At 43.3% G+C, this 24,793-nt stretch overlaps 1 protein-coding gene across 1 annotated transcript in view; it reads right to left on the bottom strand.

The window, feature by feature from the left end:
- Positions 1-19,318: 19,318 nt before the first annotated feature.
- Positions 19,319-24,793, bottom strand: part of dicer1 (dicer 1, ribonuclease type III) — a 61,757-nt gene continuing 56,282 nt past the window's right edge. Inside the window, exons 27-30 of the mRNA XM_084310355.1 lie at positions 23,734-24,002; positions 21,313-21,475; positions 21,050-21,125; positions 19,319-19,586 (exon numbers count right to left, since the gene is read on the bottom strand). Of these exons, the coding sequence (XP_084166481.1) occupies positions 19,421-19,586; positions 21,050-21,125; positions 21,313-21,475; positions 23,734-24,002 (674 nt within the window). The 3' untranslated portion in view covers positions 19,319-19,420. The remainder of the gene's footprint in view (positions 19,587-21,049; positions 21,126-21,312; positions 21,476-23,733; positions 24,003-24,793) is intronic.

Here is a 24,793-nt window from a genome sequence, read left to right as displayed (position 1 = left end):
CACAAGTCTCCCAGTCACACAAGTCACACGAGTCTCCCAGTCACACAAGTCTCCCAGTCACACAAGTCTCCCAGACACACAAGTCACACGAGTCTCCCAGTCACACAAGTCTCCCAGTCACACAAGTCACATGAGTCTCCCAGTCACACGAGTCTCCCAGTCACACAAGTCACACGAGTCTCCCAGTCACACGAGTCTCCCAGTCACACAAGTCACACGAGTCTCCCAGTCACACAAGTCTCCAAGTCGCACAAGTCACACGGGTCTCCCAGACACACAAGTCTCCCAGTCACACAAGTCTCCCAGTCACACAAGTCAGACGGGTCTCCCAGTCACACAAGTCAGACGGGTCTCCCAGTCACACAAGTCTCCAAGTCGCACAATCAGCACAACATCTAATAACACAGTGAATCAGCACCACATCTAATAACACAGTGAATCAGCACAACATCTAATAACACAGTGAATCAGCACAACATCTAATAACAGTGAATCAGCACCACATCTAATAACACAGTGAATCAGCACAACATCTAATAACACAGTGAATCAGCACAACATCTAATAACAGTGAATCAGCACCACATCTAATAACACAGTGAATCAGCACAACATCTAATAACACAGTGAATCAGCACCACATCTAATAACACAGTGAATCAGCACAACATCTAATAACACAGTGAATCAGCACCACATCTAATAACACAGTGAATCAGCACAACATCTAATAACACAGTGAATCAGCACAACATCTAATCGCACACAGAGTCAATCAGCACAACATCTAATAACACAGTGAATCAGCACCACATCTAATAACACAGTGAATCAGCACAACATCTAATAACACAGTGAATCAGCACCACATCTAATAACACAGTGAATCAGCACCACATCTAATAACACAGTGAATCAGCACAACATCTAATAACACAGTGAATCAGCACCACATCTAATAACACAGTGAATCAGCACAACATCTAATCGCACACAGAGTCAATCAGCACAACATCTAATCGCACACAGAGTCAATCAGCACAACATCTAATCGCACACAGAGTCAATCAGCACAACATCTAATCGCACACAGAGTCAATCAGCACAACATCTAATCGCGTCACAGAGTCAATCAGCACAACATCTAATCGCGTCACACAGTGAATCAGCACAACATCTAATCGCGTCACACAGTGAATCAGCACAACATCTAATTGCGTCACACAGTGAATCAGCACAACATCTAATTGCGTCACACAGTGAATCAGCACAACATCTAATCGCGTCACACAGTGAATCAGCACAACATCTAATTGCGTCACACAGTGAATCAGCACAACATCTAATCGCGTCACACAGTGAATCAGCACAACATCTAATCGCGTCACACAGTGAATCAGCACAACATCTAATTGCACACAGCCAATCAGCCCACTGCCGCTCCCTGTTTAGTTCATTGGCTGCTTCTCACTTAGTGATCAAGGCCAACGTCAATGTTCACGGTCGTCTTTGGGCAACAACGTGGAAGAACATTCAGAGAAAACACACACCGGCCCAGGCATGTGGTCCAGCTCTATACCCAGGTGAGGTGGTCCAGCTCTACACCCAGTGGTCCTCTATATACCCAGGGCCAGGTGAGGTGGCACACAATCGCCGTTTAACTAAAGATATATATATATATATATATATTCCCTTCCCCATCCTTAGCTGTCTCCCCACATTCCTTTTATTTCCCTACTCTGTGCCCCTGTTCTTGTTTGTAGCTAGCGCACGATAATAGTTTCAGTCCCTCGGGTGTTGTGTCTTGTGTCTTGCGTCTTCTTGCTCGACAGGCGGTGGTCCACTAGGGTTTAGAGCTGTTTCCCTGAAGCCTGTTTTTGGGCTTCGAACTTCGTCAGGGTTTTTCGAACGGACGTTCAAACCTTCGTTTTTAATAATAATAAAAAATTTATTTTTTAAATAAATATCCTCAAACTAAATCCTCAATTTGAATAAAGTGATTAATTGAGTAATTTTTTTTATTTAATCAACTTTCTTTAATGTATATAACTCATCAGTTTTAATACTATAATATTAGTGTAGCCTAATCTTTATCTGCAAATGTGAAGAAAAACCCCATTGGTTTAAACAATGAATAGACACATACAAAAAAATATATATATAAACAAAAAAAATTATAATTTTTTTTATAAAAAATTCAAATGTTGATTTAAAATTCGAATGCCAATGTAACGAACGAAGGTCCGAACGTTAGAACGTTCGGGCTCAGCCCTACTAGGGTGCGGCGATGTCTCCCGTGGTCGAGGTTTTGTTGCATGTTCCATTGTGTAAACACTGGCATTTGATTGAACGCATGCTCAGCCCTGTGCCCGCCTGTAAACAGCGTGAGTAATAGAAACATTCTACATGTGTGTGGCTGCTGGCCGTTGGGATTATTTATTTTTTTCTTTTGTTCCTTTGTTATTATTTCTGTTGTGCGTGTCACCGCACTGGGCGTCCAGTTAGCCCTGGTCAGGTTAGTCCTGGTCAGGTTAGCCCTGGTCAGGTTAGCCCTGGTCAGGACCTCTCAGTAGCAGGCACGTGCACACATAGAGGCCAAGGGGGGCCTGAGCACCTGCCTTTTTGAGCCTCATCAAAAAAGTGCCCTTTTTGAAAAAAAAAAAAAAAAAAAAAAAAAATGTTTTACCGTTACGCATATAGACTGCCCTTCCAACTGAAAAATGTCAGGATATAATCAAAATATTAGGTAAAGAGAGAGATGCCCCATATTCCATTGCAGTTTGCACGGCCTCCTCAGCGTGCCTCTCCGCGGACCTATATATTTTATGCATAGCGTGGGTGGTGATGATGATGATGATAGAAACCGCTGTTGAATGCTGGTATTACACTCATTGAGGGACACGAAGAAGTCAAGTCCGATGGGATTTGGGAATCTCAAATACAAATCGGGATTGGAATAAAAAATGCATTTATATTAAACAATACAGAATATACAGCACTTCTTGGGGTCTGTAGGGTAAGCACTTATTCCCTCCCCCCTGAACATTTATGGAGATGTGTGGGCCTTTTAAGTCAGTGATAAAAGTGTCTTTCAAGGATAAGTGAGCTCCTGCACTGATTATTATAGTTCAATATTCAATATTTGATCACCAAAAACCCCCAAAAAGCATAAAAAGGGGGCTCCCCGCCCGGAAAGGGCCCTTGAAAATCGCCCATGCGCGCTACGTGCGCTCGGTTTATATATACACACAAGTGTAGTGCCCTTTTCAGCCTTTGAGCACCTGCCCCTCTAAAGTCCTGTGCACGTCCCTGCTCAGTAGGACCTCTCAGTAGAACCTCTCAGGAGGACCTCTCAGTTGGACCTCTCAGTAGAACCTCTCAGTAGAAGATCTCAGTAGGACCTCTCAGTAGAACCTCTCAGTAGAACCTCTCAGTAGGACCTCTCAGTAGAACCTCTCAGTAGAACCTCTCACTAGAACCTCTCACTAGAACCTCTCAGTAGAACCAGACTAAGCAGTTGTTGGCTCATTAGTTTGTGATTCTCATGCACTAAGATCCACTAATCCACCAGAATGCAGGACATGACGTCTTTGTAACATGTTCCTAGTGGAGGAACCCAGACCCCCCGCTTAAAAGGTTTCCCCGATCCGGTCCTGTACGTTCTGAAAGGCCACGGGCACACGCTCCTAACGGCCATGCCCACGAACAGAACAGGCACTATAACAGTAGTACGATGGAACACACAAACACACGCACGAAACGCAGCACTTTAAGCCGTTAATGGTATGTTTACACGCCGACCTGCGTCAGGGTTCAGGCAGAAAGCAGCGTGTGGGTTTGGGAGAGAGACGGCTGCTGTGTATACGGTATCGGAGCCAGGCTGCGTGCTATTTACAGCAGAGGGCGAATCATCATCAGGCGCTTGTTTGTCATCATACAGTCACCATCAGTGATTACAACAGCCGCACGGAGAAGCGGCCATGTTAAACGAGACTGTCAGATAAAACATGAATGATCCCCAGATTATGTTGTTGGGGCTACCGCTAAACCCCAGGTTATAGAGTAGCCGCCCACGTTCCTCCTGTGCTGGGTTGGCTCATCTCCGTCTCTTCTCTTCATCAGGGTTTCTTTCTTTTTTTTGTAATAGTTTAAAAAAAATGTTGTACATCAAATACACGGTAACATCCATCCTTCCGCCCACCTCCACGTACGTATCGACGGCGAACAAGTAGTTCTTCACACACAACGTTCTAAATAGATGCCTACCTCCGGTCAATGGTCTCTAACTAACTACACACCCTCAAGACCCCTACGCTCTGTATCTTCTGGTCGCCTCAGACCCACTACTCCTATCCGAGCTCCGGGAGGGTCATCAAGGAGAAGCCGCCTATTCTCAGTCCTTGCCCCACAATGGTGGAATGAACTGCCCACCAGTTAGGACAGCTGAAACCCGTCCAATCTTTCGCCGTCGACAAAATCGAACCCTAACTAACCCAGGGACGCGGGAACAGGGGGTGCTTAGGGTGCTGCAGCACCCCCACCTGGCAGGGAGTTGTAACTGCAAGGTTGTTTAGGCTTTTATTCCACTGTAATACCGTATCCTACTCAATGTCACCGAGCGGCACTGCAGATTTACCCTACTCTTGAAATTCGGAAAAGTGCATTACCGGCCAGATCCTCATAGGGGCGCTGTCTCGATAATGCAGTGTTATTAAAGCAGTGTTAAAGTTATGCGTGTAGCGGATGGCCTGGAATAGTTTTTGGGACGCTGAATTCGCAGTAAAGGAATATATCATCAGCCAATTACTGTATGGATGGATCTACCAGATGGCGATCGATAACTTTAATGACCCCAAAGCAAAATGGATATACGGTATTTTTCCAAGGCATATAAACAAAGTAATTTAGAAGCTGTACCAGGCTGCACCGGGCAGAAAAGATCATTGATGCCAAGACGAAACGTCGCATTTTGCTGCATTAAGGTAAGACAATGGTTAATCTATTATTGGATGCCTTCATTTGAATACTTAATTTGCACTATATATTAAAAGAGTGGGGCTCGCCAGCCTCGCATAGCCTAGTGGGTGTGTGTGTATATTGACAAAAAAGGAAAAAATGTGCACGCTGCGCGCGTCTTCAGCGCACCCGCCACCTATGACGTTATTATATCACTTATCTCCGCACCCCCAACTCTGACTGACTTCCCGCGGCCCTGAACTAACCTTACTGTCATGCACTTGTCCTAATAAACTAACCTACACTGTAGCACTCAACACTTTGATGAACATTGTTACTCAGCTGACTGTCATGCACTTGTCCTAATAAACTAACCTACACTGTAGCACTCAACACTTTGATGAACATTGTTACTCAGCTGATAGAGTTGTGCCCTTCCTGATGACCAGGCAACGCGGAAACCTGGTCCCCAAGCGGGAATCGAACCCTGGACCTTCTAGCTGTGAGGCGACAGTGTTAACCACTACACCACCGTCGTGCCAGTTATTAATGTGTTATTAATTATAAGCATTAATGTCATTAACAGGACAGATATGACTCAAACCTTTACACACTCAGACATGTTATTAACAGGTAAAGTGCCAGACACAGTGCAGCAGAAAACTATTTCCCAGCTCCTGCTGGCGGCATTAAAACCTTTCAATTCCTTTTTCAAAATCATTCCGATCCTTCTGTGCCACAGGACGTGGCCCCAGCATCACGGCGAGGGGGAGGATTTAGACGAGTCGGCAGGTGATCTGGAGAAATGGGTCGTTCACACCTTCATGGCTCATGAGCTCAGTAAAACAAGCAGCAGTATCGCTGGGACTTGCGCTCAGGAATTTCCTGAATAAAAGTGGTCAAGTCAAAGTACAACTATTCGATGAAAATGAAATTCATTATTACTGGCTCACTTTCACAGCAGCAGCCAACATTATTTAGGCGAATGTTACGTTACAATTAGGGATGTCCGATATTGGCATAACAATTTGATATCGAAAAACATCGGTATCGGTTTTCAATTTTTTTTCCTTTTTTTTTTTACATTTATTTAACCTTTATTTACCCAGGCAAGCAAGTAAGAACAAATTATTATTTTATTTATTGTCAAAGTATGCATAATGTTGTGTTAGGCCACACAGTGGTTGGAGCCCAGCCTCAAAACGGCTTAAGATCTTGAGGTAGAAAAAGGCTGTTTTTGAGTACTTGATTAGAAATACAAAACAATGAATTTAAAAATTATATTGGTATCGGTTGATATCGGTATCGGAAATTAAGAGTTGGACAATATCGGTATATCGGTATCAGTAAAAAAGCCAATATCGAGCATCCCTAGTTACAATGCTCATCTCTCACAGCAGCAGCTAACGTTATTTAGGCTAATATTAGCCTACTGTCTCAGTTGTCACATCTATCATGTAGCTACTGTCTGTCAGTTGTCCTTGGGGTTGGGCATCGTTCAGATTTGAACAAATCCGATTCCCCATTTCGATTCCTGTTCTAAACGATTCCGATTCTTTGAGGCGCAGGTCAAAACAGGTCACAGCTTATTTCGCAGGAGAAAGAATTCATTTGAAAAATTCTTAATTTTTTTCATACTATTCACATCGTCAGTTGACTTGATACAGTTTAATTTGGTTGCTGTACTGTAACTAGGGTATTCAATTACTGTAACTGTAAAACTGAAAAGGCACATATGTACATGAAACTCCTTAATACTTAATAAACTGAAACCTGCTGAAATAACATTGCAAGTTGGCAGCAGTCTAAAAAACAAAGAGCTGCAGCCCCGGTGGGTGTTGAGATATGAAACAAAATAAAACAAAGTCATGTGACAAAAAATAATAATAATAATAATAATTTGGTTCCGGAATCCTCTTAACGGTTCCAGAACCGGAAGTTAGGAACCGGTTCCTAGTCATATCTAACATGTACCTACTGTCTGCTGCCCTTGGTAGGCTAGTGACTTATTCATTCCCGCAGACAGTGGTCCTTGGATGATCTCCGTTTGTTGAGTGGATGTGTTTGGATGCCGGTAATAAATCGTGGTAATAGATGGTCTTTTGTTAAATACCGTTTGCTTGCTCTGTGAGACAGAGAGAAGAAATGACTACTGCATCATCTCCCAGATCGGCTGAACTACTCGTGTGTCCCGTGAGGTTCAGAAGACGATGCAGCAGCCGCAGCATATTGAAACGAACCGAACAAACTGCCGCCTGGCGGAGACTGGCCCCCTACTGAGCACCCCTTTCTAGTTTACATGCAGATCACGCATTGGGCCTTTTTTTAGACGTCCGCCCTAATGCACAAAGACGATTTCCAGGGTGAAGTGTGTATGTTGGACTTGAATCATCATCATGCTGTGGCGCAATAAAAATATTATCAAAATTCCTGGCGAGAGGCTTGTTCAGCTGAGCCCATTATTAGGTAATCAGTCGTACATCACGTCCAGCGCCTTGGTCAGAGGAGCCCGGCCTCTCTGCTGGGTCTCTCTGCGGCTACGAGGGAGTTAATCATGAATGCAATCCCTTTAAAGAGCCTGCGGGGGGAGAGTGCACTCAAAACAAACACCGTTAATACGCGGTTCATGTATTCCGTAGGCCTCGTGTGTGTGATGTAATAAAACCAGAGGCCCGGCCAGCGACCGGCTCGGCTCGGCTCCCCAGCGGCTCGTGAACCTGGCGCTGCTGAGGTCACCGTGTCGAACACACCGGGGTGACGGAGCCAAGGTCTGCAAACACACCGGGGTGACGGAGGAGTGAAGGTCTACAGACACACCTCACTGACGGAGGAGTGAAGGTCTGCAAACACACCTCACTGACGGAGGAGTGAAGGTCTACAGACACACCTCACTGACGGAGGAGTGAAGGTCTGCAAACACACCTCACTGACGGAGGAGTGAAGGTCTGCAAACACACCTCACTGACGGAGGAGTGAAGGTCTGCAAACACACCTCACTGACGGAGGAGTGAAGGTCTGCAAACACACCTCACTGACGGAGGAGTGAAGGTCTGCAAACACACCTCACTGACGGAGGAGTGAAGGTCTGCAAACACACCTCACTGACGGAGGAGTGAAGGTCTGCAGACACACCTCACTGACGGAGGAGTGAAGGTCTACAGACACACCTCACTGACGGAGGGAAGGTCTACAGACACACCTCACTGATGGAGGGAAGGTCTACAGACACACCTCACTGATGGAGGGAAGGTCTACAAACACACCGGGGTGACAGAGGGAAGATCTACAGACACACCTCACTGACGGAGGAGGGAAGGTCTACAGACACACCTCACTGACGGAGGAGGGAAGGTCTACAGACACACCTCACTGACGGAGGAGGGAAGGTCTACAGACACACCTCACTGACGGAGGGAAGGTCTACAGACACACCTCACTGACGGAGGAGTGAAGGTCTACAGACACACCTCACTGACGGAGGAGTGAAGGTCTACAAACACACCTCACTGACGGAGGAGTGAAGGTCTACAAACACACCACACTGACAGAGGAGTGAAGGTCTACAGACACACCACACTGACAGAGGAGTGAAGGTCTACAAACACACCTCACTGACGGAGGGAAGGTCTACAAACTAGAGCTAGGAGGTCAACTGAAGGTATATAAACTAGAGCTAGGAGGTCAACTGAAGGTATATAAACTAGAGCTAGGAGGTAAACTGAAGGTATATAAACTAGGGATCGTAGCTATGAAAGAAATTCGAAAAAAAAAAAAAACGAAATTATACATTTATATTTTTTTTTACATATCTTTTCACATGTATGTGTAAGATTATAATTGTTTGTTGGTTTCCTTAAACATAATATACGTGAATGAACAAAAATAAGTAACAAAAAAAAAATATATATTTTCTTTAGTACGTTTTTCTTCCCTTTTCGAGTAATACACGATCAATCGAGTATAGCATGCGATCAATCGATCTGGATTTTTCTTTAAAATGCCCATCCCTAATATAAACTAGACTAGAGCTAGGAGGTAAACTGAAGGTATATAAACTAGAGCTAGGAGGTAAACTGAAGGTATATAAACTAGAGCTAGGAGGTAAACTGAATGAAGGTATATAAACTAGAGCTAGGAGCTAAACTGAATGAAGGTATATAAACTAGAGCTAGGCGGTAAACTGAATGAAGGTATATAAACTAGAGCTAGGCGGTAAACTGAATGAAGGTATATAAACTAGAGCTAGGCGGTAAACTGAAGGTATATAAACTAGAGCTAGGAGGTAAACTGAATGAAGGTATATAAACTAGAGCTAGGAGGTAAACTGAATGAAGGTATATAAACTGGAGCTAAACTGAATGTATATAAACTAGAACTAGGAGGTATTATTTATTCCATAAGAACGTAGAATACACATTTACACTTTCTTTTTTTTATATGGTCCATTTGCATGTTCTTGGTATCTGATTCTAGGGACATCTATGGATCTCAGGGAATGTATTCCCAGTGTCAGAAATACTGTGTCTGTTACTAGGCGTGAGTAAATTGTAATGAACCAAATGAGAATATCAATAAATTTTTTTTAATCTTTGACTGTCAATAACACTATGCTCAAATTGACCAGACCTGAAAAATCTAAGCAAATTAATAGATGGAAGATGACTAAACAGAAGGTTTTGTAGATACAGTACTGAATGCTGCCATCCGGACACATGCAATTTGAAATATGATTATAGAATATCAGGCATAAAATGGTTATGCGATTAAAATGCGATTAATTACATTAAAGATTAATTAATTACAAATCCTGTAATTAATTAGATACTTTTTTATCGCCTGACAGCTATAGGGTTGGGCACCGAAAACCGGTTCTAATAGGAATCGGTTCCTAACTTCCGGTTCTGGAACCTATTTGCATTTCGATTCGTAATTTCGATTCTTAAAAAGAAAAGAAAAAAAAAACTTTAATTAATACCCTAGTTACAGTACAGCAACCAAATTAAACTGTATCAAGTCAACTGAAAATGTGAATAGTATGAAAAAAAGTAAAAAAAAAAAAAAATCTCCTGCGAAATAAGCTGTGACCTGTTTTGACCTGCAACTCAAAGAATCGGAAGCGAGAATCGTTTAGAACAGGAATCGATACGGAGAATCGGAATCGTTCAAATCCAAACGATGCCCAACCCTACTGACAGCACACTAATATAAACTAGAGCTAGGAGGTAAACTGAATGAAGGTATATAAACTAGCGCTAGGAGGTAAACTGAATGAAGGTATATAAACTAGTGCTAGGCGGTAAACTGAATGTGAAGGTAATAGGGGTGTAAAGGTACATATCTGTACCCAACCGCTTCAGTGTGTACCGTACCGTACAGAGCGGCTGTGTACCGAACGAATACGTTTTTTTTCACAATCTAATATAATTATTATAATCTTTATTTCTTTACAAGTCGATTATTAATTTCAATATAGAATATTCGTTGACAGCCCTACAAGTACAATTAGTTACTGCACACTACATCACCCCTGAGTGGAACATGGAAAGCCAAACTTTCCCCCACTGTACTGAACCGTGGTTTTTGTGTACCGTTACACCCCTAATGCAATGGTATCTATTTTCTTAACTTTTTTCATTTTAACACATCCTGCGCCAAAAACGAGTTTACTCGTTATTGCTAGGGATGCTCGATATTGGCTTTTTTACCGATACCGATATTGTCCAACTCTTAACCCTTTTCTCGCCAAAGAACGTGTTACCACGTCATTGCTCGCCATGCGTAATCTGCCAATGACGGCGTAAGGCGTCTTTGAGATCAATATTTCAAAAATCTGTGATGGCAATCATATTTCACCCACGGAGACTTGAGACTTGCTGTTGATCTCCTCTCAACTCTCCAACGGTTCAAGACCGCCATCTGGTGGCCGATCGGCGAATCGCCAAAACCGGAAGTGATGCGCCGGAAGTGGTGCTCAACCATATTTCGTCCGGCCACTCGCTATCGCTAGCGGGACTCCAGCTCGACACACTGGATAGCGATCCGTTGCCAATAACTCGATAAACAACATGATTTGGACGTATATAGCATTATACAACCTGGACATGGATCGCATATATCAACATCCCATAATAGCGAACTTTCTGCTCGACGCTGATCGCCCAACGCTACGAGGAAGCTGCGGTGAGTTTCAGACTTATAAACCCCCCCGGTCACCAGCAGATGATGAGGCATGACGTGTAGGACCTTGTACAATTGATTTTTTTTATCTGACGTCAATCGGTATCAAACTACATTTGATGCTCTAATATATGTATTTAGGGCTATAACTCGCGTTCTGCAGAAAACGATAAAAACATATTTTAGACCGTATTTTAGTATGAATATGTGAATGAAAAAGTAGAACGTTGCTACATCCTAAACGATAGATACTTGACGTTGAATGGGCCATAGTAATGTCAATTTAGCAATACAATTTAAAAAGTTATAGCCCTGCAAAGAAGGGGAACATCTCCATAGACTTATAGTGGTGGCAGAGAATGGATTAAGATCAGAATAATCTGTGGCAGATAAAGGGTTAATTTCCGATACCGATATCAACCGATACTGATATATGCAGGGTTTCCCCCCCCCCAAAAATGGAATATGTTCAGGTCTTGTTGTGGAATTAACATTATGCATACTTTTGACAATAAATAAAATCAGAATTTGTTCTTACTTGCTTGCCTGGGTAAATAAAGGTTATAGAAATGTTAAAAAAAAAAAAAAAAAAATTGAATAGATACCAATATTTTCCAATATCACATTTTTATGCCGATATCGGCCGATAATATCGGACATCCCTAGTTATTGCCCGCCAATCTAATAACGCCAACGAGTTTACTTGTTTTTATGATCGTTATTTCCTTTTCGCTATTGGCATTCATAATTCACTCAGGAAGGCTCCGGGAGCCAGCTGGACTCTTGTCTGATATTGCAATGCCTCAATACCGCCGCCTGGTGGATTTCGGGCTAGTTGCACTCCACTCTAAAACGGATGTGGCGCTCTGTGCATCGGGGGAAAGTTCCGGCAGAGCTATCTTGTTACGTGGATCCAAACACCTCGAGTGCATTGGATCGCTTTCGAGACGCAAGAATCAATATGCTTTTGGCGTTTATTGCGTCGTACAAACGGAAAATGGATCTAGCAGATCGAAATCAAATAATTGGAATTTTTTTTCTCCAGACTCATCGGCCACAGGTACTGTAAGAGGAATCTAACTTTAATTCCAGCTAGATTGTGCATTTATTTCATTGCAATCCATCTGATCAACGTATGTTGTACTAAAGAAAGCCATTACTGACAATCAAGGAATCATAAACGACCCCCCCCCCCTTTCCTTCACGCATGATGGAGCATAATGTATAGCGATCATATGCATTTGAATTTTTATAAAAAAAAAAATTGATCTTTTTCCCCCTCCATTTTTCCTCCGATTTTCTCCCATCCCAATGTTAGTCGTTATGCCAATTCCCAATCCCCTTCCTGGCCGCTGCGCACTTACCCCCCACAGTCGGTCTGGGAGAGTGGAGGCTATCACGTGCTTCCTCCGACACACATCCAGCCAATCAACCGCTTCTTTTCACCTGGCAGCGCGGATTCTCATTGAGAGGGCGTAGCGTGTGGAAGGATCACACTATCCCACTCAAGTCCTATCCACGCTTAGCAGGCGCCCCGACCGAACTGTAGGAGTCGCTGTTTACTGCCAATTGTATTAGTGTGAACGGCCAGCCAAGCTGGTGACAACCCCGGAGCTGTGAGCTGGATTCGAACAGGCGAATCTAGCCGCTCCGGGGTTTGGTGACGAACGCAATCTCCGTTACGCCACCTGACCGCCTGCATTTGAATTTTTTAATATAGCGTGTATAGGAACGAAACGCCAGTCGATTATGTATAATATGAGTCGGGCCTATAACTTGCATTCTAGGAATTACTGCTCTACACTCTAAAAAGATACTTATATTCTCGACGGTACGAACACGACAATGTATGAATGGAAAAATATAACGTTTCCACATCCGGAACGATAGATACCCGATGTTGAATGGGCCATAGTAATGTCGATATAGCTATAATATTTAAAAAGTTATAGCCCTGCAAAGAAGGTGAGCGACTCCATAGGGTTACAGCACTGGCAGTGGTATAAGATGGGCAAACTGTGTGGCAGACAATGTGTTAACAAGCAAGATTATTGGAATATATTACTGACCGACAATAGGGATGCATTAGTTATCATTTCAAATCAGACATCACAGCATGCTAAAACATACAAATTAATTTTATTATTATTTTTTTATAGAAAATATTCAATCGAGTCCACAGGCAGAAAGTGAACGACCATACCATTACTTTATTGTAGATATACTCGGCTACAATTATTACAAAAAATAACCAAAAACAGAAAACCAAACGTTTTAAAAGGTCTGTGTGATCCATAAGGTGCAGCACGGTATTACAGTATAAGTGAGGAGTTATTTTCTTTTTTTTCTTCTTTTCCAAATATCCCTTAAAATTTCCGCTACGGGTTCTGACAGCATTCTGACGGCCCATCCTTTTCCCCAGACATCACTCCTCCGGTTCTGCCGACGCCGCTTCTCTGCAACAAGTCGCTCCGGTTCATCACGCCCTCCCGGGAAACAAAAACGACAACAGTCGTCCGGAGGAGCCAATCAGCATCCAGAGAGCATCTCACAACATTATCACAGAGTAGCCAATCAGCATCCAGAGAGTATCTCTCACATTATAAAAAAAAAAAAGGATCATTTTCTTTTGAACTGTTACTTTTATACACCGTTTCTTTAACACGTCGCAGCCCTTCTTCACCAAGGAGCTAAATAATAATAAGAACACAAGAGGAAACACTACGGCTGGTTCTGGACACACGCACTGTGTGGAAGAAGAGCCAAATTAAAGAGTCTAACCGAGACGAGAAGGTTCACTAAACGTGATTCAAGTCACGCCTGCGGGGGGCGCCGCTGGGTTAGTGAGGACCGTTCACTCAGATCCTGGAGATCTCTTTACTTACAGTGTGATCATCAGATGATTTGTATCCAGACACCCCGAAGAGCCACATTTTTTTTCTTTTTTTTAATACAATTGTATAATCAATACCAGCGATTGAAACGGCAGCGATGCCTGAACCACCAGTGAATCCTCTCTTTAATCATATTTACACCTTCACTCCCTTTCACTCTGACATGAGGTAAAGTATGGCGCCCAAGTGCAATGCTCAATTGTGCTACATGTATATATATAAAAAAAAAAAAAAAAAAAAAAAAAAGCCTAAATAGAATTACAAAAACAAATTCTGCCAGTAAGAGAGAGCAAAGTCTGCAGCATAACAATGCCCGACGGATAGCTTTCTGACAACAATGACGACTAAAGAACGATGCTGAGGTCGTAGAGTCCAGGCACAACGTCTGGCTTCAAGGATTACTTGTGAGAAAGTCCTTTTGTCTCATTAGTCACAGACCAGACAGCGGGCGTGGCACCATACCAGAGTCACACTCCTCTCCTGGCGTCCTCAGATGGAACATGACAATCTAGTCAACGCGGCAATTAATGTGTCTAGGAATTCTGTGGGGCGGGGCGGGGGGGGATTAAACGCTCATCTAAATGCAATCCGATTACTTCCAAGCATGTAATGGGTATCTGATCAATCTGATTACTTCAAGCATGTAACAATCCCATCTGATCAATGTAAATTAACTGATTAGTCCGTGATGGACTGTGAACAATGCCTGTCAAATGAGCCATACTATCGTCTCCGTATAGCTATAATACAGAACACACGATGGATCTGCAAACATTGAGTACAGATGGGGAAAGGGCATGGCGCTTAAAGAGTTAAGATAAGTGTTAAGTAGCTCTACATTCCGACAGCCATCACTGATATATAGTGTCTGGTCAGTAACATGGGTCTCCCAGTTCCTCCACTCTGCAGTAAATAGCCATCACTGATATAGAGTGTCTGGTCAGTAACATGGGTCTCCCAGTCCCTCTACTCTGCAGTAAACACAAAATACATTTTCTGGTATCCTGTTCCCATTTTATCCAATCAGGAAAGTAAACCCTAGATATATCTTTTTTTCTTTACTTATTTCAAGAAATCTCGCCATATGCCGATTTAGCTTACTCCACTGGTAGATTTTACTTTTATTTTACATATGACCATTTTCTTCATAGTGGAGTTCTCTCTCCTGATTGGATAAAGTGGGAAGGGATACAATAACATGCATTATGTGTTTACTGCAGAGCGGAGGGACTGGGAGAACAATGTTACTGACCAGACACTGTATCAGTGATGGCCGTTTACTGCAGAGTGGAGGGACTGGGAGACCCATGTTACTGACCAGACACTCTATATCAGTGATGGCTGTTTACTGCAGAGTGGAGGGACTGGAAGACCCATGTTACTGACCAGACACTCTACATCAGTGATGGCTGTTTACGGCAGAGCGGAGGGACTGGGAGACCCATGTTACTGACCAGACACTATATCAGTGATGGCTGTTTACTGCAGAGTGGAGGGACTGGGAGACCCATGTTACTGACCAGACACTCTATATCAGTGATGGCTGTTTACTGCAGAGCGGAGGGACTGGGAGACCCATGTTACTGACCAGACACTATATCAGTGATGGCTGTCGGAATGTAGAGCTATTATTTTAGCATGTAGACCACTTATTTTAACAAACATAAATGCCACTCACAGCACCTTTAAGTGGTATGATAACTAATTACTGTAGAAGTAGAAAAAAAAGGGAGGCTTATGTGCTGAGAAAACACTTGAGCCCCGCCCCCAACCAGGGCCCCGCCCCAAACCTCAACCAATCTGGGGAGAATAAATTCTAAACGCGCTAGGGGGGGGGGGGGGGGGGCTGACTGAACAGCACAACCAGAGGTATCACAGTTACAGTGCAAAAGGATGACAAATTCAAGCATAAACATAAACACAAAAAAAATTAAAATAAAAAAAGCATGCAATTAAAACTGAGGTATTCAGGTGAAAAAGGGCTTATTGTAAAAAGACATTTAGGCAAGAAGCTACATGAGTTTGAACTGAAACAAAACAAACTGTCTGCAGGGTCCAGGTCCCCCTCGAAGTCACCGGGTGTAACTTTGGTAGGTGAGGGGTGCGAGGGACGAGGACCACTAGGAACCTTTCTCTTCTTCCTAAAAGACCTGCGTCCGTGTTGCGCGTGTCTCGACAGAAGTTGCTCCAATTTGTAGAAAATTCTGCATGTTATTCGGGTGGATCCGTCTTCCTCTTTGTCGATTTGTCGTTTCAATATCAAAACTCGACAATGGAAAGGCGATAAGTGCGCAAGAATGACAAATTCATTCATTTTCTTGTATCAAAAAGACACGACTGAACCAAGATGTTTTGCTAATGGGATAATCGACATCTAATCTCTCTCACACACACACACACACACAGAGTCACTCTAGATATACTGATAGATTTGTCATGTCTATACAAGCCATCCAGTTGTCATGGTTAATACATAAGCTACACCAACATGCAAACTTTGAGTGCGGTTTAAAATTTTCTTTTTTTAAATTACAGTAACTGGGAATGTTGAAATTCCTCTCCATTTTGCAGGAATAATGAAGGTGGGCCTTAGTGTATCTAAGGCGAAAAAGAATATAATCATAAATGTATTTATATTTATATATATAGTTTGCTACGTATATGATTTTGGTGTCAGTCGGACCACACAATTCTCAAAAAAAAATATCAGACCCTAAAGGAAATAAGTGCAATAATGATTAAGAATAAGAAAACCTTTTCAAGACGGGGTTTCTGAGCGCAGCGTCCCGTCAGCGTTTTAAAAACTGGCACTAGTGCAGAGGAGGAGGAGGAGGAGCTTAGCGTTTCTTTCCTCTTCTCTCTTCCTACATACCTTTGATTTACACCTTTTGATTTGAACTATGTACAATCGAAGACGACACGACCCGACTCACTGACGACAAGAGGTGAAGACAAGAGACGACACGACCCGACTCACTGACGACAAGAGGTGAAGACAAGAGACGATACGACCCGACTCACTGACGACAAGAGGTGAAGACAAGAGACGACACGACCCGACTCACTGACGACAAGAGGTGAAAAAAACAAGAGACGACATGACCCGACTCACTGACGACAAGAGGTGAAGACAAGAGACGACACGACCGACTCACTGACGACAAGAGGTGAAGACAACAAGAGACGACCCGACTCACTGACGACAAGAGGTGAAGACAAGAGACGACACGACCGACTCACTGACGACAAGAGGTGAAGACAACAAGAGACGACCCGACTCACTGACGACAAGAGGTGAAGACAACAAGAGACGACACGACCGACTCACTGACGACAAGAGGTGAAGACAACAAGAGACGACAACCGACTCACTGACGACAAGGTGAAGACAACAAGAGACGACACGACCCGACTCACTGACGACGAGAGGTGAAGACAAGAGACGACACGACCGACTCACTGATGACAAGAGGTGAAAACAAGAGACGACACAACCCGACTCACTCACTGACGACAAGAGGTGAAGACAACAAGAGACGACACGACCCGACTCACTGACGACGAGAGGTGAAGACAAGAGACGACACGACCGACTCACTGATGACAAGAGGTGAAAACAAGAGACGACACGACCCGACTCACTGACGACAAGGTGAAAACAAAAGGACAACGGAGGAAGAGAAACAGTGAGGGACAGACGTCGAGACCTGCCTTTTTTTTTGTCATTAACACTTTGCTAAACGTTAATAAAGCACTCGTGTGATTACACAAAGCAGAAGGAAAATAAAGATTGTGTTTGCGCAAAAAAAAGAAAGAAAAGGAAAACGGTAAAATAATAATAATAATAATTAAAAAAAAATCCAAAATGTGAAATCTGTTCAGAGAACAGTTAGCTTCTCGTGTCGCCTCTCTCCATAGTGTGTTCCCTCCTGGCCCTCTCGTGGTTTGAGCCGTTAGATAAGTCATGTCGGTGCCACCTCTGTAGCTTGGTGGGGGGGGTTATCTACGCTAGTTCTGCCGCGGTAAACAGCTGTTTCCGTGTTTCCGCCTATGACTTTATGTGCGCTAAAGTGCGGTAAGTGCTTAGAAATGCCGGTTCATTCATGCTTTGAGGCACAATTCCTGACAGGATTTTATAATATTGTAGCTCGACAATTGTAAGAAACGACGCTCTCAGCTGAGTCAAGAAACAACACTCTCAGCTGAGTCGGTCAGTAGTGTGAAGCAGTTTGAACTATACAATACTTCAATTCAATTGTTTTTATGGACATAACAGTTGGGGCCCAATTTTTATTGTTAAGTCTGGGCAGATCTGTCTGTTGGCTGCAGCATAGAAGTATTTGTCTCCTTGTTCGATTTTGATATCGTGCTTTAGCACAGCCAAAGCAGAAGGAGGCGTGTGGGCAATCACAAATAACCCCATCAATGTGTCTATGGCCTTTTGTCCAACATCTCTATAGCGAATGGCATCTGCAACATGGAGATTATGATTGTGCCAATTCTCAATGCGAACTTGCAATGGGAAATGAGCGATGTGTGGGTCTTTGCCCCTGTAAAACAAATCAAAATCAACTTAACAATAAAAACTGGGCCCCAACTGTTATGTCCATAAAAACAATTGAATTATAAGTATTGTATAGTTCAAACTGCTTCACACTACTGACCGACTCAGCTGAGAGCGTTGTTTCTTGACTCAGCTGAGAGCGTTGTTTCTTAAAATTGTCAAGCTACAATATTATAAAATACAATATTATAAAATCCTGTCAGGAATTGTGCCTCAAAGCATGAATGAACCGGCATTTCTAAGCACTTTAAACTTACCGCACATGAAGTCATAGGCGGAAACACGGAAACAGCTGTTTACCGCGGCAGAACTGGCGTAGATAACTTACCGGGGGCAGAACTAGCGTACGTCAGTGGCCAATCAGATCGCAGAACGCGAACGCGGAACTGGAAATCCGTTGGTAAAAGAATAGACGCGTTCTGGACCCGTCGCTTTGTGGGGGTGGGGCTAGCGCCGCTGGGGGGTGGAACCACAGGGAGCTCAGTTCTTCTGGACCTGTAGCTTGGTGGGGGCGGGGCTAGCGCCGCTGGGGGGTGGAACCACAGGGAGCTCAGTTCTTCTGGACCTGTAGCTTGGTGGGGGCGGGGCTAGCGCCGCTGGGGGGTGGAGCCACAAGAAGCTCAGTTGTTCTGGACCTGTAGCTTGGTGGGGGCGGGGCTAGCACCGCTGGGGGGTGAAGCCACAGGGAGCTCAGTTCTTCTAGACCTGTAGCTTGGTGGGGGCGGGGCTAGCACCGCTGGGGGGTGGAGCCACAGGGAGCCCAGTTCTTCTGGACCTGTAGCTTGGTGGGGGCGGGGCTAGCGCCGCTGGGGGTGGAGCCACAGGGAGCTCAGTTCTTCGGGACCTGAGGCTGATTGGCTTTGAGGCTCCGCAGGGCGCGGCGCGCGGCGGCAGACTTGGCGATGCGGTAGCTGCGTCCCACGCCTTTGAACTTGCCCTTCCCCACGACCTCCACCGTCACGCGCACCTTGCCGTCGTACGTCCTCTCCGCCGGGCTGTGGGGGACAGAGTGTTTAGAGGGCGCTCGCACCATCACATGGTCACATCACAGTCTAAAACCACTTACCTGCTGGTACAACAAGCGGTTATTTAAACACATCACTGGACATGGAACAGTCGTTAGTTGCTGGTTATGCCGAGGCCTTTAGATTGTTATGAGCTCATGTTACCAAGCTAACGTACAGCTCACGTTACCAAGCTAACGTGCAGCTCATGTTACCAAGCTAACGTGCAGCTCATGTTACCAAGCTAACGTACAGCTCATGTTACCAAGCTAACGTGCAGCTCATGTTACCAAGCTAACCTGCAGCTCATGTTACCAAGCTAACGTGCAGCTCATGTTACCAAGCTAACGTACAGCTCATGTTACCAAGCTAACGTACAGCTCATGTTACCAAGCTAACGTACAGCTCATGTTACCAAGCTAACGTGCAGCTCATGTTACCAAGCTAACGTGCAGCTCATGTTACCAAGCTAACGTGCAGCTCATGTTACCAAGCTAACGTTCAGCTCATGTTACCAAGCTAACGTACAGCTCATGTTAGCAAGCTAACGTGCAGCTCATGTTACCAAGCTAACGTGCAGCTCATGTTACCAAGCTAACGTACAGCTCATGTTACCAAGCTAACGTGCAGCTCATGTTACCAAGCTAACGTACAGCTCATGTTACCAAGCTAACGTACAGCTCATGTTACCAAGCTAACGTGCAGCTCATGTTACCAAGCTAACGTGCAGCTCATGTTACCAAGCTAACGTGCAGCTCATGTTACCAAGCTAACGTGCAGCTCATGTTACCAAGCTAACGTACAGCTCATGTTACCAAGCTATGTATTTTATTCAGGAGTTAAAAAATAAACTAAGTTCATTTTGAGATTTGACAATATTTGAGATAATTTGTGATTTATTGCGTGGCGCAGGTAAATTGTGATAACACATGTTGTCCATTTTATGATTGTTTATTTTATACTAATTTTATGTCTGCTCTTTATGCATTGCTTTTATTTGGTCAATTCACTGCTTATCTTACGCCTGTCTACATTACTGCTGTGGAACACTTTGAACTGCAATTATTGTATGAAAGGTGCTGCACAAATAACATTAATTATTATTAATAATAATAAATAGAAGGTATGTAAGACAGACATTTTATAAATAATGATTTATGAACACAAGTTTTGCAAGTTCGACAACCTTTCCATAAGTAAGGCATCAGGTGCCACAAAATTGCCTTAAGTACATGTTTCGCCGTCATGATTTGACGTGATTCCAACTTAATATATACATATATAAAACACGAGGCAACAATATGGAAGAAAAAATTTGCAATTTAAGCCAGTTTAAACCACTTCGATGGCTATAGGGTAAATGAGAAGCGGCGGCTGAGAGGAGGAAGGGCTCGGGACGGCAGGCCAGCGAGCGTGTGGATAACATAATGCAGGCAAGATGAACAGCATCCCACCTGAACTTGGCAGTTTCTGGCTCCATCTCCAGCAGCTCTCTCACCGGAGAGCGAGGCACATTTGCAGAGAATTTCTCTGCGAAGGGAAAGTGATAAAAGAAAAAACGGATGAATAAACAAATAAAATAAAAACGTGGAAACAAATATATATATACCTCTCTCAAGTCTTAAATTTCCTCCCCCGGTAATATGTCATCACCGCTGGCAAACATGAACAGCTCAACAACACCCGGCGAGAGCACGTCTGCTCCGGTCTTGCTCACCTATAAGTGGCCTCATCATGGGATAATAAACCTGCCACACCGTCTCCAGGGACATCCTGCTGTCCATGTAGATTGCTCCGGCGAGCGACTCGAAGATGTCCCCCATGGCCTTGGGGACCTCGATGTCCTCCTCCTTCTCCTCGTCCTCCTCCGAACGCCGCAGCTGAGAAGGAAATCAAACCCAAAGCTGTCATGTTATGCCGACGAGCAGGGGCGGAGCTTCCTATAGGCGACATAGGCGGTTGCCTAGAGTGCCTCCAGAGGAGGGCGCCAAAAACTTTAACATCAGGGAAAATTTGCCAAAAATCTAAAACGGTTGCTTGTTTTAATTCTTTAGTGTGCACTTTACATTTATTCTTAGTTCTTGTTCTTGTTTGTAATAAATAAAAGGTGCAGTACTTTACTGTATAACTGTTAAGATGTTTTGATATTTTTTTTGGGGGGCGCAGTGGTGAAGCTTGACTTGGGCATCAAATATGCTAGGTCCTGCCGACGGACCGACGGACCGGCTGTACTTTCAGGTGCCTTAAAATAGACAAACTTTACAAAAATGTCAGCCTTTGTCTAAAAGGGTCTACTGGTTTCAAACACGGTTGAGAGGTAGCTTATTGCAACAGATTATTATATATATATATATATATATATTTATAAATAGGATTACAGTAAACAGTAAACATGTCACACACTGATAACTGTAATCTGTAAAGAAAACAGACATGAACAAAACAGACAAAACTAAAAAGAATGATGTGAAAATGTCATTAAAGATTCTTTTTAGGGGGAAATTACTTGTGGATTACTTAGTAAGAAATAGGTTTTACATGAATGAGTCTCTTTGTAAGATTTATAGATGTAATTAACCATTATAATACATTGATTATCATTCAATCGTGGTGGTAGGGATGATACAATTATTGAAAGTGCCATTTTAATTGGAATCCGTTGTTTTGTGTCAGATTCTATACCGGCAGACCCTGTAATTCAAAAGCACTTGAAAGTAATCAGATTATTTGACAAAATCTAACGGATTACATTACTGAATAGAGTTTCGGCAGGTAAGAAGTAATCTGGAAGGATCACATTTTGATCAGTTTAATAACTGATATAACTCCACAGACTGAATGACGTGATGCAAAGCAGAAGCTCATAGTTGAAACTGGACCACAATACAAGCTTTACTAAATAAATACCATGTTGACCAGAGTGGTGCCATCTTACATTTCAAATTTTCCAGCAGATTTAGGTGGAATTTGTTTTTCCTCTTACTATGTCGTCTCCAAGACATTACACAACCTCTGTATCCAAGACATTGCCTCTGTGTCCAGTGTTGTCTCCAGTGTTCGCAAAAAATTATTAGTGCCAAGATGCCACTTCTAGACACATTAACCTGTTAAGCCCTAGCTTCTGAAAATCCACCAAAAAATACATACCTAAGTAAATGGAAAATTGCTCCACTTCTACAAGGTCCATTTGCATGTTCTTGGTATCTAGGGACATCTATGGATCTCAGGGGAATGTATTCCCAGAGTCAGAAATATTGTGTCCGTCACTAGGCTTGAGTAAATTGTGATGAAACAAGGGTGAATATAAATTATGATTTTTCTTTGCATCTTTGACAGTGAATAACACCATGATAAAAATGACCAGACATGAAAAACTCGTTCAGCACCTTCTTGAGATCATGTGTACAAAAGATCTAAGCAAATTAATAAAGGGAAGATGATTAAACGGAAGGTTTTGTAGATACAGTACTGAATTCTGCCATCCTGACACATGCCATTTGAAATATTATTATAGAATATAGAATATCAGGCCTATAAATTACCTTATTATAGCAAAGTCGCACATCTATGGATCGGGGCCAAATCTCCTCTTTCCAATGACAGAGTTCAATTTGGATTTAGTATCACCAGGCGTGCAGCAAGAACCGTGAATTAAATCTACTGTAAGTACTGTTCCTTTCCTATAATGGATATGGATCCGCCATTTTTAATCGGTTTGCAACGCGTATTTTTGCTAAACGTTCACAGAAAGGTAGAAAAACGAACTGCGTTCTAATTTATGCCAATAACGTTCAGTTTTGTGGTAGATAATCCCAAAAAATTAGAAATAAAAGAAATTCACCCACAAGTAATTTGCTGTACTAACAATAGCTGGCTTGAGCTGGGTAGGGTAGTTTTTCAAAATTCCGACACTCATTGAAAGCCCTGTCTTTCCTTGATCATAATGACTACAGCTAAATGGCTGCTCGGATTTATTTCCGGTCGAAATTCGCTAGCTAATGAATACAATTCCTAAACTGATATTTCATTAATAACACTTTAACCTATTGGTAAACAAACGTATTGCTGAAAATATACACTATGACTGCTGTTTTGACAGGGTTAGGGTCTTTACTCTTTACGCAACATTAATCCGTACCTCAGAGTCCATGCCCTGCATCTCGTTCTTCTCCAGCTGGAACTGCACGAAGTCGTCGATGACGTGGAACAGCTCGGGCGACACGGCCTTGAAGTACTTGTGGTAGTCGTACTTGACGGCCAGCGAGGCGAAGATGGTGTTGTTGACGAGCGCCGAGCGCAGGTCCGTCAGCACGCCGGGGGAGTGCTGCCGCGGGTCTTCATAAAGGTGCTTCGTGATGAGGTAGTCGAGGATCGCATCGCCCAGGAACTCCAGCCGCTGGTAACAGTCTGGGAGAGAGACGGACAGTCATATTCAGGGTATCTGGGTAGGGCAAAGAAGTGCTTTGGTCCCGCAGGTCATTAGGGCAGCAGACTCAAAACAGCTCAAAACTTACCTTTTATTGTCTTATTTTGCTTTATTTCTACTTAAATATTTAACGTTATCATTTAATTTGTTCTTTTTTAACGTCTTATTTTTCTGTTATAATTTTTTTTCCATTAATCTTTTTATTATCCCGTTTAGTTTTTTGTGTAGAGCACTTTGAGCTGCAATATGTTGAATGGTGCTCTATAAATAAAGTTATACAACAGGTAGGTCCGACCACGCATTGTGATTGGTCGAGAGCTTTCTAAGCCGGCCCATACAGAACCAAGCATTTCACCGTAAAGTACATGTATTTTATTAACTAATAAACAAACTTAAAACACTGTGCTGGCTTTAGAAAGTTGTAGAAAGTTTCAACTGCCATTCATCAAACGGAAACTGCGTCAACGTGACCTACTCCGCGGACAACGCTACGTTTGATTTAACATACCCGTTAACTATAAACAAGTGGATAGATATAGAGGACGGTATTCATAAAAACAGCATTATTAGACATGCCAATCCAACGAAAGATGAGCTAGGAGGCGTGGCCTACCTGTGATGGTGTTGTAATGGTAGGAGGCGTGGCCTACCTGTGATGGTGTTGTAATGGTAGGAGGAGGCGTGGTCTACCTGTGATGGTGTTGTAATGGTAGGAGGAGGCGTGGCCTACCTGTGATGGTGTTGTAATGGTAGGAGGCGTGGCCTACCTGTG

Source organism: Notolepis coatsorum (genome assembly GCF_963971535.1).
Source record: "Notolepis coatsorum genome assembly, chromosome: 3".
NCBI classification, from domain to species: Eukaryota; Metazoa; Chordata; class Actinopteri; order Aulopiformes; family Paralepididae; genus Notolepis; species Notolepis coatsorum.
This window is presented reverse-complemented; position numbering and strand designations above follow the sequence as displayed.